Source organism: Centruroides vittatus, unplaced genomic scaffold (genome assembly GCF_030686945.1).
Source record: "Centruroides vittatus isolate TY-2023 unplaced genomic scaffold, ASM3068694v2 contig_549, whole genome shotgun sequence".
Taxonomy (NCBI): Eukaryota; Metazoa; Arthropoda; class Arachnida; order Scorpiones; family Buthidae; genus Centruroides; species Centruroides vittatus.
The window spans coordinates 3,961,560-3,980,890 of record NW_027122325.1 but is presented as its reverse complement, the minus strand read 5'-3'; the positions used below and the strand labels follow the sequence as shown (position 1 = coordinate 3,980,890).

General features: G+C 26.4%; 1 protein-coding gene across 4 annotated transcripts in view; it reads left to right on the top strand.

Annotated features, from left to right (window-relative positions):
• The window catches only part of LOC136978712 (paired amphipathic helix protein Sin3a-like), a 141,130-nt gene that overhangs the window by 117,525 nt on the left and 4,274 nt on the right, over nucleotides 1-19,331 (top strand). For all 4 annotated transcript variants that reach the window (XM_067274491.1, XM_067274490.1, XM_067274489.1 and 1 more), the window contains 8 exons: nucleotides 1,139-1,268; nucleotides 5,792-5,902; nucleotides 7,033-7,238; nucleotides 7,361-7,544; nucleotides 8,440-8,609; nucleotides 10,830-11,012; nucleotides 12,917-13,089; nucleotides 15,766-16,042. In XM_067274491.1, the coding sequence (XP_067130592.1) occupies nucleotides 1,139-1,268; nucleotides 5,792-5,902; nucleotides 7,033-7,238; nucleotides 7,361-7,544; nucleotides 8,440-8,609; nucleotides 10,830-11,012; nucleotides 12,917-13,089; nucleotides 15,766-16,042 (1,434 nt within the window). The remainder of the gene's footprint in view (nucleotides 1-1,138; nucleotides 1,269-5,791; nucleotides 5,903-7,032; nucleotides 7,239-7,360; nucleotides 7,545-8,439; nucleotides 8,610-10,829; nucleotides 11,013-12,916; nucleotides 13,090-15,765; nucleotides 16,043-19,331) is intronic.

Below are 19,331 nucleotides of genomic sequence, written 5' to 3'. Positions count from 1 at the left end.
TTTCAATACTTGTGTTCACACATATTACATATAAACATCAACAACCATAGTCCATTATATAATAAACACCTCAAATAATATGCCAAATTCTTGGAGTATGTAAAAGCTATAATTAAATAGTATAAATTAATTTGACTAGAGGTACGCAGTTATGATGCCATCTCGTAATAAATTTTTAATGACCAATTCTAAATTAAATTTTATAAATGTCTGAACTAAAAATTAACTATACACCAACCAAAGCCGAACATAATCAGCTTTGGTTGGTGTATAGCTTTACATGTATCGGGTGTAGTAAAGATGTTTGATTATTTAAAAATTAACTATTCATAATTATTAAATTTAATACAAGATGGAAGCGTAACTGCCTACCTCTAGTCGAATTAATTAATTTCTAATATTTAATTATAGCCTTTACATAGTCCAAGAATTTGGCATATCGTTTGGCATGTTTATCAGATATATTATGTGATTTTTTTTTTTTTTTTTTTTTTTTTTTTGTTTTCTGCAAATTGAATTTGCATTTCAGGTTGGTTGATTCACGCTTCTTAATAATGTATATTATATAATTTTCTTTGAATAAACATTATACATAAAATATTTGAGTATTTTTTCAGCATGGAATGCATTATCGTATTTTACATTAATTTATATGGGAAAAATTGTTTCACTTAACGAGTGTTTCACTTTATGAATAATATTCTGGAACAAATTATGCTCGTTAAGTGAGGTTCCACTATATTAGTATTTCTGAAACTTTTTAATAGTGTTGCTTAGCAGCAATATACTATTCAAAAATTTTTTTATTGTCTGGATCTTCATTCAATGAGAGAATGCCATGCTTATCTTTAAAAAAACTGTGGAAAGAAGTACTCCTGAATCATTCTGTTCTAGAACTTTAAAGAGCAGTCTTCAGTTTGTTTTCTTGTTTAATACTTATACTTTTTAATGTTGTTCAATTTTATTATTTAGCCAGTTTTCTTAGTAAATAAATTAGTTTTTTTGCTCCTGAAAATATCAATTACTTTAGCTATGACAATGCTATTTTATTTTATTATATTAAAATATTAATATGATGATTAATGACTGAATTTAATTTTTAAAAATGTAATTTGTCATAAACTAAATTTTATTATAGCAACATGAACAAGCTGAAGAATGTTCTGGTGAAATTCCCTCTGGTCCTCATATTACACTACAGTATAAAGATAGAACTATTTTGGAGGATGCAGCTAATCTCATCATTCATCATGTAAAAAGACAAACAGGTAAATCAATGATAATTTTAATAATAATTTATTTCATATTTTATTTGTAAATCAATTTAACCAATTATTTAAAATTCATAAGATCATTATATTTTATGATAGATAGATTGATGATTATGATGATAATTTTCATAATGTTCACTTCTATTATTTGTATTCTCTGCTTTGATAATCATAATCTATTCAGATTATAAATATTAATTATTATTTATTTATATTTAAAATATTCACATTTATTCTAACTAAATTTTCTTCTTTGTATTAAAGTGGTAGATAGAAATCAATTATTTTTTGTTTATGCATTTTGTAGTTTTAATGTTATTTGTATATTATAATTATAATTATAATTTATATTTGTTTTTTAATAATTTAAAAAATTTTATGTAATGCACACTTGTATATTGCTTAAAATATTTTTGAATTTTTTATTCAATTTATGGAATGGTTACTTCAAAGCATCATACAACAAATAAGTTGCTAGTGAATATAGGTTCTTTATATTTATTACATATGGATCATTAATCAGTATGAGTTTACTATAGTTTTAATACCACAGAATGATATTAAATATCCAAGACAAATTATAAATTTAATGTTATAAGCCAACTTTAACGTTATTATATACTGCAGGAAGAACTAAACTACTGAATAGAGAATTTTAATATAATGTTAAACATTTAAAAACGGATTGCACTGGACTTGAAAGTGTGTTCAGAGTTACAATAAATTTCATCAAATTTTTTTCTAAATGAAATAAATTAATATTAGAGAAATTCCTGGTCAGAAAATATGATAATACAATAGAGTCCCAAAAACTGGACTGTTAATAACTGGACATTCTGTAAAACTTGTCATGTCATTCAAAAAAAAAAAGAAAAAAGTACATGCAATCTCATTTTTATCTCCATAACTTAACACTAGGATCAAATATATTATCTTATTTTTTGCTGGTGACACTTGATAATAACATTCATTCCACATGTTAACAAAGAATATAACCCATTCTCCAAGGTGTCACTGAATAGCCAATATTTTTTTTTATTAAAATTTAACTGAAAATAGAAATAGTCCTTAGTGGTATATAGTAAATATGTATATGAATTTGCACATATAATACATTTATGAAAATTTCACTATTTAGTCTAGCATCATTGTTGTCACAAAACTCGTCATTTTTATTAATCTGTCACCTTCTCAGTCTACATTGAGTTGAGTTTGTAGGACTACTATATACCCCAAATATGTTAAATAAAGTAAATACCAATTGTAGAAAATTAAATAAAATTTTGTTGGCTTACTAGTAATTTTTTTTTTTTTTTTGCTATACTAGTTACAGTACAATAAACTATACTGCAATAATGTATGATATTATTCAAAATAATTATTTAAGCTATAGAAGATTATATAGCCAGAGATCATTTCTTAGCCATGTTAAAGTTTCAGCAATTTTTTCAAAATACCTCTTGTAAGATTTTAGCATATCACCCAAGTCACACAACCCATTAACTTTTACTGAAATGGACAGTGAGACTGCCCAGATTTTCTATCTGCTGGAAAAGCAGGAAGTAAACATACTTATAGTTTGTTATTGTTTAAACTGAACTGACATTCCCTTCAAAATTCAGATCTGATTAAGAGCATGGATATAGGAGTCTGTGTAATGAGTTCCATATCTGATGCTACATTATTGTTACATACAAGATAGTCAGGTTGGTAGAAAATGTGCGAAGAGACTTAGTCAAGAATTATCATAGTCAAGATGACTATGATAATTCTTGACTGTCTCGATTGTTTGAAAAGAACAAAAGCAAGATGATTAATCAAAGCTGAATAGTGTCATGCACAAATGGATAGGACAAGATTACAAATGAATTGTCTGGGATGATTCTACAGTTGAAGAACTTATTCACTCATTCAGAAGATTGCAAACTAGGACCTTGCTAAATGGAATCATTGATGTTTTTCATTTATACTTTTTCACTTCAATAATTTTGAAGCTGGAAACCATAAGTTTTAATGATTGATGAAGACTGTCATATTATGTGAAAAGTTTTGAAATCACAAAAAGAAATTATGTTTGATGAAACTTAAGATAAAATTGCAAAGCTTTACATAGATTTCAAATAAGTCATAGAAATAGAGAATTGAATTATAAAAATTATATTTGCTTAATGGATATATTTACAACTTAAAACATTTTTGCATATAAAAAATGCAATTACAGACAGGATATGCTCATGCTGTTATAATGAATATCAAATATGATCATTATGAAAAACATTAAATCAGTTTGTAAATTGATAAATCTAAGGAAAAAGGGGAAAAATTTTGTCTGAAAAAATTACATGGATGGTTAAAAAAAAAGTAAGTTACTTATTCTCTGATCAAATATTGTTTTATGCATTTCTTCATAAGAAAATTGAGTAGTTTATATAAAAACCTTGCAAAAGTTATACATACAATAATTGTCTTGAATGCAATAGCTTTTATAAATTTTCAGTATATGATTAAAAGTAAAAACTGAGACAAAGTACAATACTTATGTTTGAAGAACATAATCCTATAATCACATAATATGACAGTTTCTTTCCCAAGAAATAAAAAGAAGTATTGTTTGATATTAAGTAGATGATGATAACTGAATTTTTAGCTCTTTTGTAAATATGGCATTTGAATCAAAATGTTTTGGGAGATATTTATTTTATCATATATGCAGACATAATAAAAATTTTGCATGAATGCCTCTCAGAAATTTTAGAGAAAGTGTTTCTATCACAACAGTTATTTTGGATTAATTTTATTTCAATCTGTCAACCATTGATGTGATTTAAAAAGCTTATTAAAAAGTTAAATAAATTTTTGATGTTATATTTCAAGTAAATATGGTAACAATTGCCATATTTACTTAATTACATTATAAATAAATAAACAGTATTTATATTTTCTAAATTAACACTCAACAATACCAAAATCCAACAAAATGTAGTTTTACTGTAAACTAAAATTTTCATTCATATATAATAATATCATTTTTTCTAGATTTTTTTCTTTTGTATGATAGTATGTTTGTTAGGGAATACTAAACTAAAGCAAGTGTTGATATAGCAAACTGTATGAACTGGTAACACCCTACATAAGATAGCTCAAGGTGGGAAGAAACCTGTTGTTCAGTTGCATGCCAAGTTATGGATGTGTGAAGAAATGCATGTATAGTCTTAGATTAGAATAAAGTTTAACTCTAAGTTATAAGACTGCCTCATCATTGTTCTAACCATGTTACTAAGATTTAAAAATTTATTATAAGATAGAAATATGTGCTAGGTTCAAAAGAAAATATAATGTTATAAAACATTAAGATTATTTATTTTTATAGAATGTAAAGAAATTTATAAAATTCTTTCTTGAAGTGACACTATAAAATTTATGATGACTATTAATGGATGAATATTAAATTTTTTTAATGAAAATGTGACATAGATTCATATGAATTTTGGAGTAAGCGTAAAAATTACTTAAGAGAAATTAAATTGTTTTTATGGTTAATTATAAACAAAATTGTTATTAGAAATGCAATAAATTTCATTATTTTTATAGTTATCAATGGATTTCTGAAATGTAGTATCAAGATAAAAACTTATTTAAAAGATAGGATAATAATAATAACAATAAAAACAAAAAACTGTGAATAAAATTTGAAAATATGTTGAAAATAATAAATAAAATAAGAGAATAGTTTTATAACAGAAAAAAAGAGATTTTAACTATGAGAAACAACTTGTCATGACCAAAGCCATCAAGTATGCATATGAAAAGGGAAGTGAATTCAACTATCTGTTATAATCTGTTAATGTCCATTGGGATATTGACTGATAGTTGAAGTAACTCTGAAAAATTTTTCTAGAAACTTCAAGAATGTCCAGAAAAGATGTATACTACAACAAATATCCTGATTTAGCAATAGGGAGAAAAAGCTATTGTTCATAATATATTGAAGAGAATCAGCAATATTGTAATTTTCTTTCAAACAATCATATTTGATGGTAATTTTTTGTTTTTAAAATATTGTGTTTTAAAAATACATTATATAAGAATATAGCATAACTTATTATAAAACATTACATTTTATTATTATTTTATTTGTTTAAAAAAGATATGTTAGTTATGTCTTGTATTCATTATTCAATCCTGAAAAAGCCATTGACATTAGAGGATAAAGAATCAATACAAATTTCAATTCTGTTGACAGTTCATAATTATTTATTTTATCAGGTTTATTTATAATCAGGAGCTACAGAATCTGATGATATATGAAATTGTGGGCAACTAATGAATGAATTATTCTGACATATTGTGTTAGGGAAAAATGGAATTAGACATAATTAACTTTTTTCTTCATTGTATAACATTAAAATGATTATGAAAAATTTAATATTAAATTGATATTATTATTATGTTACATTAATTCTTATGTAACAATTATTTTTATATTATTTTATAAAAAATAATTCTCATTTAATTTCAAGGTATTCATAAAGAAGAAAAACAAAAAATAAAGCAGTTGCTAAGGCAGTTCATTCCAGATTTCTTTTGTGTACCTCGAGGTGAATTATCTGATGATGAAATTGAAAAAGAAGGTAACATATTATTTTATATAATTAATTTGTGTTTTTTACTAGCTTCTCTCTTATGATTAATCTTTTAACTGTTTACTATTATGGAAGTAATCTAAAAATGTAGAATATGACGATTGAGCATGTGAATTGGAACAAAAAATAATTTTATTTTCAGGAAAATGCTTAAATGTTGTTGGTTTCTTTATTGAATGTTGAATGTATCATATGGAAAATATAATTTTGTTCAAAAATGAATTTTGATGACACATTTAAAAAAAAATAATATACAATACAAAATTATACTGAAACTGATTCACTCTGAAAAATATACAAATAATTCATCTTCTGTTATACTTATTGTACTACACTAAACTAAATTTTGTTTTGTGAATGCTGATTTATACAAAACGCAAGATATGTTTATTCTACAAAATGATTTTTTACTTAAGATATTTAACATTTTTTAGAGAACTGTTGATGTGAGTAGAAAAATTCTTTTGAAAATAATAATACTTTTAATTGAATTTAAAAATTCAATACTTATATTTTTAGATTAATTTCAATAAGTTTCATGCAAAAAAATTTAAAAAACAAGTTTAGGAAAAATTAAACTTGTTTCAAAACAAGATTAGCTAGCTTCCTTAACCTGTCCTGTGTTATTCCGACAATTCTCGGGGTCACGACCTCTGACCTCAAGCGTTTGACCTGAGATATCTCGTTACAGTATCGGTATGTTTTTGGAACTAGATGTTGCTAGTCATTATAATTTTTATATTAAAAGTAACGTTCAAATTATAATTTTTTTTTTCGTTTTTATATTTATTAATATATCTATTTTGTCTGTGAAAAATAAAAAAAAAATAATTTTGGACGATACAATAGCCACAATTATTTTTTTTAAAAATGTAAAATTTTCATTAAGCTTAACATCAACAAAAATTCAACATGGCAGCCACACACAACAGAGAAAAATTTCAACATGGGATAGGTTAAACTTTGAATAAACAAAAATACTTCAATTCACATATATATAATGCATTCAGTTTAAAAGTTTGTGTATGTGTGTCACTGTTATTTTGGATATCTAATAGCTAAATTTTTTTTGCTATTTTGTTTTGTTAAAATATTTATGCTACACATTTTCGTTGTAGAAACGGATGAAAAGTCTTCTGTTCTGTTATCAGCTTGTAAAAATGGTGTAGATTTGACTGGAAATTGTAATATGGAAAATGCAACAAAATCTACTAGTGTAGCAAACTCCTTTCATAAGGAAATTATTGAAAAATCTACAGATATGAAGGAAAGAATTTGTTTAGAAAAAAAAGAACGAATTACTCATCACCAGAATTCCATTCCTGTAAGTTATTTCCATATATAATATATTGATAGTTTAAAAGTTATATTCAGTGGTTTATAATAATTTTATTTATTTAATCATGGAAATGTTTTCATATTTCAAGAAATGTATATTTTTAATAGGATGATACATATGCATTATTTTTTATCAACAATAATTGGTATCTGTACTTCCGTCTCCATCATATTCTTTGTGAACGATTAACAAAGATGTATGAACGAGCAACAGTTTTAGTTGAAGAAGATCAAAAAGAAAAGAAAGATAGAAAAGAATCAGTTGCAGTTACTCTCAGGCTTAAACCAAAAAGTAAGATTTCAGTGGTTTTTAAAATATATGATAGATATAATAAATATACAGTTTTGATTTGATGATTATAATTACTCTTCAAAATGTTAGAAAATGTATTATTGTAAAAATTGTATAGTTTATAGTTTGTACAAATAAACATATACAATATTGATAACTAATTACAGGAGCTTTGATATTGTTAAATTGTTTTCTGTTATATTTGTTTTCAATAGATTATATTAGGTGCATCATAATAGATGAAGCATGCAATATTAGTGATAATCATAAAAACCTTTGGAGAATTGAATTGTGACAAATTGTAGCAGAATTTGCCAGTGTATCACTGTGAACTGTCATTGAATATAATAAATGAAATATTGCATAGGAAAATTAATAAGTGGTAAACAATAGAAAAAATGCAAGAAAGTACTCTGTAACTGAGACTATTAATATTTGAGTTTTTCTGTGTACTAAAAATGGCAAGTTACATTATAGAAGATAACTGACACTTTAATCATGAAATAATAATAAATCTTAATTTGAATATTATTTTTAAGAATTTGACATTTAAAACCTTTTTAAAGGTTTGATTTTTAAATTCTTAAAATTTATATTTTAAATAATTAAATTTTATTCTGTATAAAATTATACAGAATAAAATCTATATCATGGCTTACATTTTTGAAACTTATCCAACTATTATTTGTTTATTAAATGATTTGTAATTTTCCTTAAATTTACAAATCATTTGCTTAAGTACAGGATCATTTTCTAGAGTAAAAGCAAACAGTTCTCAAAAATTTACTAACTTTGTGATTATATACTAGTACAGTACTAAAGAAGTTTTTCATGTACATTTTGTTTAAATCAATGATCTTTTGATCTGAAGGTAATTAGTATTTCTATTTTCTAGGTGAGATTGATGCTGAAGAATATTATACAGTATTTTTAGATATGGTGAAAAATCTTTTGGATGGAAATATGGATAGTAACCAGTATGAAGATACGTTAAGAGAATTATTTGGTATTCATGCCTATATAGCTTTTACTTTAGATAAAGTTGTCCAGTATACAGTACGCCAGGTAAAGAAGTTTTGTTATACTATCATTCATTATTTATTTATTTTTTTAAATTAAAAGTTATGGAATAAATTATTTTTTTTTCTCTAAACTAATTCAGTATTTGTTGTTATCTCTTTTATGTTTTTATCGTTCTGGTCTGTGTTGTTTAAGTAGTTTAAGTTACTTTAGAATTTTAGATATCAAAAAATAGTTGTTTACTAAAAATATTAATAAAATAAAAATATTATTAACAAAAGTATTTTTCATTGAATGAAAATAAAACATAAGATTCCCACTCTGCACTTGTCTTTTCATTTAGCTGTTGTTTGAAATTTTATAAAAAAAAAATGTCTGGTGATTAAGAAATAATTTTGAAATTAAATACATTACAATCATTTGCAGAAATAGATTTTTGATTATGAATTCAAAATTTCTCTCTGTAACTCATTTAATCTTATTAAATTCTAAAGTGTTTGTCATATTATTTCAGTTACATAAGAATAATCAACTTACAAACCAGCAAATATTAATTGAATTGTTGTATAAATTGAAATTAAAGAGTTTATGTAATGATAATCACTGAAGGTTATAAAAAATCTTCTGTACATTTTTAAATTTACTACCAGTATATAAGTTGATATTCTTATCTTTTAACCAAGTTAATTTAATGTATTGTAAATACAGTAGAGCATCGTTTATCTGAATCAATTGGGGACTGGGGTTGTTCGGATAACTGATTATGTACGAAAAAATATATTAAGCTATCCCATGTTGAAATTTCCCTCTGTCGCGTGTTGCTTCACGTTGAATTTTCATCGATTTTAAGCCTAACGAAAATTTTTATAATAATAATCATGGCTATTGTATCGTTAAAAATTATTTCTTTATTTTGCACAAACAAAATAAATATATTGAAAAATATAAAAACAAAAAAATTATACTTTAGAAGTTAATCTAGTATCAAAAACGTTCGATTCAGCATCACACAGTCCGACTGGAAAGCTATTGGTTAACCGACGTTTCAGTTGATCGGCTTTCGGATAAACGACGCTCTACTGTAATACAAAGTACATGATGATTACATTCTCTAGAGAGAGAGTAAAATATTAATCTCTTATGGTAAGAGAATTGATGTAAGTTTCAATAGAAAATATTTATTTTGTAATGAGTTTTGTTTTAGTTAATTTAAGTAATAACCAACTTTATTTTTCATGTCTCATATCTTATAATTTCTAATACAATATATTTTCTTTCATTGATATATATAAAATATGAAATAAAAAAATTTTAAATTATATAAAATATAGTTTAATAGGATCCAAATATTTAGTTTAATAGGAAATTTATAAACATTATAACTAACAACAAGCAATTATTTATTGTAACATTGTCACAATGCGAGGCTGCAATTTTTAATTTAAATAGTCATGCTGGTCATCTATCTAACACCTTTCAGGGGAAAATTTTTGAATTGAAATAACATGACTTTCAGTTTGCATCAGAAGTTCATATATAGTTAATCAGAACCTCCTGCCCAAAGTTTCCATATCTGGTCTCGTCTTTCATCTATCTAACATTTAGTTTTTCTTTCTTAACCTTACGTGGACATATAATGTGTTATTTTTAATTTTAACACACACAAATTTTGAGATTAAGGAAAGAAGGGCAGACAGCAGACAACAGTGGAAATTTATAGCTCTACAATTTATTTTTATTGGGCTGCAATTTGAAAAATCATTGAATATTTATTACTAATACACATTCAATCAAGAATTTTAACTATTTTTAATTTATGGACATTTAGGGAAACATGAAATTTTTCATTTTCATGAAATTTAATTCATGGAAAGAGTATATAAAGTAGAAAAGATTAGAAACTTCTGATATAGACCAACAAAGATTTGTGATTAAGAAAAGATTGAAGTAATTACATATTTCTTGTTTCATTAACTGAAGAGCATATGATAATCTAAATTCCAATGTTATTTTCATTCTATTTATTGGCAATATCATTTCTATGAGAATATCTAATATACTTAATAAATATTGGATAAAAATGAACATGATATAGTATGATAATAAAATTGTTATTTTTTAATAAAATAATAAAAGTAATTAGACATATATTTCCAAAAATAGAATTAATATAAATTTTTGTTTAATGTTTTTCCATAAATTTGAGGTTTAAATAATAATAATAATAATAATAATTAAAAATGTAATTTATTTATATGTTGACAGCTGCAACATATTGTCAGTGATGAAAATTGCATTAGATGCACAGAACTTTATTTGGAACAACAAAAATCTGGAACTACAGGAGGACCTTGCAGCACAGCTATTCAACGTATATCTGCTGAAAATAATTACCAAAAAAAAGCAGAACAAATACTAAGTGAAGAAAATTGTTTTAAAGTTATTCTGGTAAATTTTAATATTAATTAATTAATTTTTTATATTGATCATGTAAATAAAATAACTTCTGAAATCTTATAGTTATATATATCATTTGGCTTTGATCATGTAAATGATTTGTTCAATTCATACTGGAGCAAAGTCAAAACATAGTTACCAAATTATTATTATTTATAAAATGATAACCTTCTCTTGACTATTAATGTATCTTGATCAGCTATTGCAGATAAATCTTTAAAATATCAAATAATTTTGCAGAGATAGTCTTTTTCATAAATTAGCACAAGAAATTACTTGGGAAATCCAAATTTCAGAATTTTTATTAAATTGCAAATGTCTAAAATTGGTATTTGTAGCTGATGTATTTTTGTGGAAAGTTAGAGTTTATTATTCTGTATAGATCAGGGATGTAACCAGAAATTTCTGACTTTGGGTTATCTGTATTGCTAATGGTTTGCATATACTTATCATAAGTAGATAGGCTACTATAAAAACCATAATAGTGCAAGATCACTAGCAACACATCATTGTGCAAGGAGTTGCCATATCTGTATGGAAGCTCCTTGCATGTAACATGCAAATTAATGATACACATGACAACATTCAATTAAAAAAATCCTGAACAAGAACAAGTATTAAACTTTATTATTCTTTACCTTGTTACTGTTCATGTAGCCTAGTATTTTAGTCCAATGTGCCTTTTTTTTTTTTTTTTTTTCCTGTTTCATCCAGTGGTCAACTGTTTGTGACTTTTTTTATGCTGGTAACTTAAATTTGCGTTGGGTAGCAGTCAAGGCTGGCAAGAGTGTGGGAAGTGGCTACTCTTTCTGTCCCAAGTGGCTACATCCCTGATAGACTAATAGTAAAGGTACCATTAGCAGAGATTACAGTAGGAACTATGGACTCCTAGCCTATGGTCATTGGTTTCATTAAAACAGATAACTCACAGAATATACCAGGAGTGGGCAAGCAAGAGTTCAATGGGAGCCGAAATGTAGGTTTTGCAAAATGCATGGGAGCCGCAGTTCTGTACTGTCGTGGCAGATAGTATGGTAAGGCACATGATTTTATTATATAATGTAAATATAATATAAAACAAATATTGAATTTTCTTAATATACATATTTTCGTATTTATGAAACCGTGCCGGTGCTTATTCTGCAACTTGAACACAAACTATATGGTGTATTTTCTCGGACACATGGCAAATTTCATCACTAATTTTTCTTCAGTCAACTGAAGAAAAATTATATATTCAATATCTTTTAACATTTTTTAACACATTTAACATCTTTTAACACATCATTGTGCAAAATCACTAATTTTTCTTCAGTCAACTGAAGAAAAATTAGTGATGAAATTTGCCATGTGTCCGAGAAAATACACCATATAGTTTGTGTTCAAGTTGCAAAACATATTTTCACAAAATTATAAAAATAAAATTGTAAAAATAATAATAAAAAACAGAAATTAACACTTTCAGCAAGAGCTGCATGTAACTCAAAAAGAGCCGCATTTGCCCATGTCTGGAATATACATTCTGAGTTATCTGTATTGGGGACAGTTATGACAATAATGTTATTTCAGATTCTTTATTAAGCAATATAATGTCTGACTTGTTATATTGAGTAATCTTATTAATGAGATTTACTCTACTAACACAAATGACTCTAAAAATTGTATTTGTCTATTTTAGTGTAGACACAGACACACAAAGTACATTGGGTTTATGGTAGTTAACTAGACAAAAACCAAATTTAATTTATTGAGAGTCATCTGTAAAAAAAATTGCTTGTTGAATAAAGTAAACTGAACAGAAGTTTTAATGTTAAAAGATATTGAAATTTATTTTGTTTTCACTATAATAAAAATTAATAGTTTTAATGCAAACATTTTCTTTAACTATTGTTTAGTACAAGACTGAAGGAAAACTTACAATTGAGTTACTGGACACAGACACAGATGCTGCAGAACATAACAATGTTATCGGAAAATGGAGAGAGTATATTGAAAATCATGTCCATAATGAAAATGTTTCAGAAAGGATTAAAGATCATTTATTAAGAAAACCAGTTTTCTTACCAAGGTAAATTCTTTAAGATATAAAATATAAACTTGTTATTGTTAATTTGAAATAATTATAATCAAGAAGAATTTTGATTTGAAATTATCCAAAAATGTAGTGAAACTTTGCACCATAATGTATTAATTCAAAAACTACTATATAGAATTATCACTTAACACTCCTATGGATATGTCAAATAAATGATTCCATGATGTTTTTCTAGAAATGTAGAAAAAAAATTCAAAAAATGCCTAAGTAGTTTAGAGATAAATGAAGATCGGCTGTTTAGCTCAAGTAGTAAGGCATATTTTGAATTTTATTCTAGAGAAAGCAATGTGAAATCACTTGTTTGACAGAGTAGAATATTATGATTTGTAACAAACACACAACAATAAATACAACACATTTGAATAAATTCAAACTTATTTTTAAATGAAAAGAACAACAATCAAATTTAAAATTACACAATTTCAAAAAAAAAATAAAAGTAGGATTATTATTTTTTACTTTACAATTTGTGAATACACTCAAACCTGTTTTTGTGCGGTCTATTTTTGTGCGATTTTTTATTTGTGTGATTTTTTGTGTGCGGTATACGAATTTCAATCAAATTGGTATACTGCACAAAAATAATTGCACAAAACACATTGCACGTGTAAAAAATCGCACAAAAAAAGACCGCACAAAAACAGGTTTGAGTGTATATTAATCATATAATTTACAAATCGACATGAATGATTTATACTCATTAACAACAAAATGAGAGAATTAACTGAATTTAGTCACACATGATCACAAGCTTCCTGCTCATTGATGACTGAATGTATTTTTCTTTTTTATGATGTGTGTGTATGTATGTATGTGTGTTATATATAAAATTCAAGGGGAATAGTTAGTGCAAAATAGTTCAAATTAAACACCAAGAGCAAATTGCTGGCGAAAATGAAAAACAGATTGAATAACACATCAACATGACATTGTTTCCGGTGAATTTTACCAATTCACAAATCATTCAGAAGTTGAGAATTGTCGAATATATTTGCTAGCAAAAAATTTTGCCACTTATCACAGTGCATTTGTTGTTGGATGTTTCTAGCAGTTTTTAAGATCGTTACAAAATCATCATACAACAGAGTTCACATAAAAAGTGTTAATTGCAAGAATATCACTTTAATTTTGAACATTTTTCTCACCCAATATTGTTTTATTTTTAAAATATCTTTCAATTTTTGTAACAGATATGCAGCAGTGATTAAAAACAGAATGTCAAAAGTGTTTTGTTTTTACCAGTGATGTTTCTCTGTTGTTTATAAATGATTGGATGCTCAAAATTTGCAATTGCTTTTTGCAGTCCAGACCAGTTTCACATTTGTTTTTTACTTTTGCTATTCACTCAGTGTGAACTAAGCTACTCCAGCTTCAAATTATCCAAAAATTTGAATTAAGTTTGACTGTGTGAATGTATGTATTATACACAGGTACTCCTCACTTTACGACCTATCTGCTTAACGACCACTCACACTTACGACCGATCGAGTTTTGACCTGCAATTCGGGGAATCCCCTTTCTCAGCTTGAGTGTCGGTCAGTGGCAAATGGTGACATGCACACTAAGCGTACTATAATAGGCTTGTGCATACATAATAGTCTTATACTATAATAGGCTAATAGCATACTATAATAGTCTTTTTATGAATACATTTGAAGTTTGTTGCATAATTTGTATAATTTTACAACGATCCTATATCTCGGCACAAGCTCCTCGCTTATTGACCAATTCACTTAGCGACGTAGTCATCGGAACGGAACTCGGTCGTAAAGTGAGGAGTACCTGTAATTAGTCTAGAAATCTGAATGGAATGTTACATTTATTTTCCATGATGAATTTGGGTTTGTCAATAACAATTTCATACTGCTGTGTAATTCCCATTGAGCCAGAGATGTGAAGTTCAATTATTTATTCAGCTCAGTTAATGAAATATGTGTTTATGATTGCTTTATTAATTGATCTAAAACTAGTCCCCTATATAATAAAGTCCTTATCTTGTGTCAATAATTTTACAGCACATACCTAACTTTGTCTTTCTCTGATATGTTATTTTTGTCTGTTTCGAAGACAGAAAAATTTTAGCTGATAATTCCATTATCAATTTTAACAGTCATACTTTACTAAGTTACTAAATAACTATTTAATTTTTCATGAAATATGTTCAAAATTATAAACTTGATTCAAAATTTCAAAATGATAAAAATCTGAACATCAATATCCTAATATGAAATATTATATAGATAATATCCGAGCATATAAATATCTCCAAAAATATAAAATTATAATTTGATAATTTTTGAAAATCTTGACTAGAAAAATCTAATCAAGATAGTACTTGCATATTATTGAAATAATAAGAATGATATCATTTTCATTTCAGTTCAAAATAAAAGATATTCTATAAGAATATATTCTATTTTTCTGTTTCAATATCTTTATTTTAACTACAATAAACAATGTTATTGTCAAGAATAGTTTTCTTTGTTGTACAAATAACATAAAATACAAGAAAGCTATTTAGTAAAGGAAGTATGTAAATAAATGTAATGTTTATTTATATTTTGTATTGTTATATAGCATTTCATGTTCAGATAGTTATGAACTATGAATAATCATTTTTTCCTAAAATTTTAAATCCTTATTTATTAGAAACATCCAATGTTGGAAAAGGGAAGCAAAGCATCATGTAGAAAGAGGAACAAAAGATGGTCAGCCTGAAGTGAGTACAGACAATAAAGGAGAAAGTAGAAGTGAAGCTGCAGAGAGGCTTTCTTCAATGGAATTAGGCCAAACAAATGTTCCATCTGAAACAAATACAGATGTCAAACGTTGTAAATTTATTGTTAACTCATGTAAAATGATATTTGTAATTGATAGCAACAGTTACCTACTTTACAAGTACTTATCTATGAAGAATGCTCAACAAGTAAGTATTCAAAATTCAGTTTGTTAATTTATTTTGTAAAATGAAGTTTTGAGTATTTCAAATACTAACTATTAGTTTTTAAATACTTGATTAATCTTTTGCATAAAACTGACAGTGATTAACTTAACTTGGTTTAGGTTATTTTTCTAAATAACATTTAGAATTAAAACTGAATCAGTAAATTGTATTTGTGACAACTTCTAATTAAAAGTACTGTAATTTCTTATGAATAACCCATGGGTTTTATCTGTGTTTAAAAGCAGGCATGGGTTAACTGTTGATTTTATATCACAATTACAAATTCATCCAAAAGCTTCCTCTTTGATAAGTTTAGAAATGAAAGTCTTTAAAAAGTGAAAAAATCCTTTACATGCTGTAGGCATTAACCTCTGATCATAAAACTACTAAAAAGACACCGACACATATACATCATCTTTAGTTCTCTCCCATTTTCTATAATTCAGTTTGCTTTTTAATTGATATTACTTATTAATACATAAAATTATACTTGGTATTAACACTACTACTTAATTTTTTATTTTAAAAGCTAATAAATTTCCTTAATTTCTTCTCTCTATATAATGACTCTCAGAAAGCTATTTAGAAGTTGGCTCAGCTTTTACTTACTACTGTATATATGCTAAAATTAAGTGATCAACTCTTGAATCCATCTCGTTGGATATTGTAGAATCTGTGTGCAGCTTTCTTAGTAAAGACAATAATAAACAAGTTACTTTATTTACTGCTTATTTGCTTTATATCTGTTAAGTCATCATTCCTATCAAAAGTGATAGTGACAATGTTGCTGTGTTAGCTTCATCTCAACTCTAGATACTCTTCAAATGTAAAGAGTGGTGTACAGTATATTACTTGTTTTCATTCTAGTAATTTACTGCAGGAAATATATACCACAATGTAGAAAATTAAGATAAAAGACAGATTAGGATTTTTTAATGGATGGAAAGATTTTAAAATAAAATTCAAGTTCAAAATTAAATTGAACTTAAATTATGATGCATCTTAGAATTGAAAAAGTACAGTAGTTAAAGGACTCTTAAAATATTTAATGAATTCTTGTACTTATCATCAAGTTATGCAACAACAAGGAATAGCACATTAGAAGTTGATGAAAATTGACACAGATGTCTTTAAACACTTATTTAAAACATTATTAGAATAAGATGTATGGTCCCCTCAACCTATTACATGCATTAATAAGAACAAACATATATTTCAATTAAATCTCATGGTCAATAGCTTATTGTGAATTGTTTCTTCAACTTGCATTTACAATTAATTGCAAATTGTCTGCAGTATGAAGTATATCTTCCACTGGTCTCCCAGACAGGTTTCAGTGAAGAAATGCTGAGAAACAATTTCAATGTTATGAAGATGCTAAAGATTTGTGAGCATTATGTGGACAAGCATTATCTTTCAGATGTTGTTCAAGGAAAAAGAGAACATTGGCATAAAGATTTCATCAGCTTACTTATGAGTATTCAATGTAATATGAATAGAAATTAGAGGTGTTTTAATACCATGCCATAGTTTGCATCATAATTACCTCTACTATATTCTTATGATTTTTATAAATTTGAAAAATATCTTTAAGATAGAATGAATTAGTAATGCAATATTCAAATCAGTTTGGAAAAAGTTGGACAGTTTTTTGTCATGGTACATATACATACATTTCAGTCTCCAGAAAACATTCAATATACCAAGTTTTATTTTCATTCAGGATAAATTCTAGAGATGTATAATTTCCAGCATTTGTCTTGAATGCTACATATGAGGGATTTACTCTTTCTCCTGAATGGCGCCACTCTATGTTCTTTAATTATTGATTCCTAAATTTAATCTAAAATGATAAACAAAAGTTATAGAACAGTTTTTTTTTTAAACAGGGCCATGAGATGGCCTTGAAGGCCAGGAACAAAAGTGATGTTTTTATTAAATAAAATAATTTTGGGTGTAATGTGATATTAATAATTACAATAAATTGACAAAACTGCATCAAACTACTAGCTGACTAGGGGCTGTCTGTTTGGAGAGACTGAGGGTGTATGAGGGGTTGCCATTCAAGATCTGGTCATAAATAATAAAAATTGTAGAAGCTATATAAAAATATCACTAACAAATGACTCTTGCAGAAAATGTCACATCATGCCAGAAACAATACAACATATAACTTCTAGTTGCAAGCTCAGCACAAATTGACCATTCACATAGGCATAATCAAATAGCATATATAATACACCAAAAGCTTGCACACAGATTATTAAGCTCTCAGGTACCATACTACAAATATACTATATAGACAGTATTAGAAAGTGACTGAGCCATAATCACAGATAAAACAATTCATCCCAATAGACCTAACATCATACTCATTGACAAATGCATTAATATCACTTATATAATAGACATCTCCATTCCAAACACTTGTAACATAAAAAATGCACACTGAAAAAGTCAATAACGAAATCAATAAATTAAACATTACAGTTTATCATTTCTACAGTAATATCTTTTAAATGTGTGAATAAGACTTTTGCAGACCAAGCACTATCAACCTCACCTACAAGATAAAGAAGTGATCAAATTTAACTGAATTCCAATCATTTACATATCTACACAGTTTCAACTAAATTGAATACAGTAAAACTTTGATCTATTCTTTTTGGTGGGACTTGGGGAAAAACGACTGATGCGGGAAAACAACTGACATGGGAAATTTGAGACATCTGATTTTATTGTTTATCTCATGTGAAACATGTATTTTTCATTGGTATGTCTATATGATGGCTTTCTGTAATGCTAAACAATATGGCACTTGGAAGTGTGTTTATTCTACATTTTTAAAAAATTGTTAAGAATACTGTCATTTGTTCTATTTTCTTTTCGTACAAATACCTAATGCATTAATATATTGGAGGAAGCCGATCAGAAAAATTTGATATTGTGTAAAAATGCAATTACTTATGTGGTAAACAACAAAAATATAATGCATGCTTTCACCATTACTAATAAATCTGAAAATATTTATGTCGGAATAGAAGATTATGTGGAAAAGTGCATTTCTAATTTTTCAGATAATGAGTTAAAAATACATTTTTGTATGTCACAATCTTCATTTGAAGTATGTAATATGCATATAATTTATGTTGGCAGCCATCTTAACTTCTGTTATCAGCACTTTGTACTTCACTGTGAAGCACTGTTTGAAGCACTTGAAACTTCACTGCTTCAGCAGCTAACTTAAAGCAGAAAAAGCTTAACCATCTTT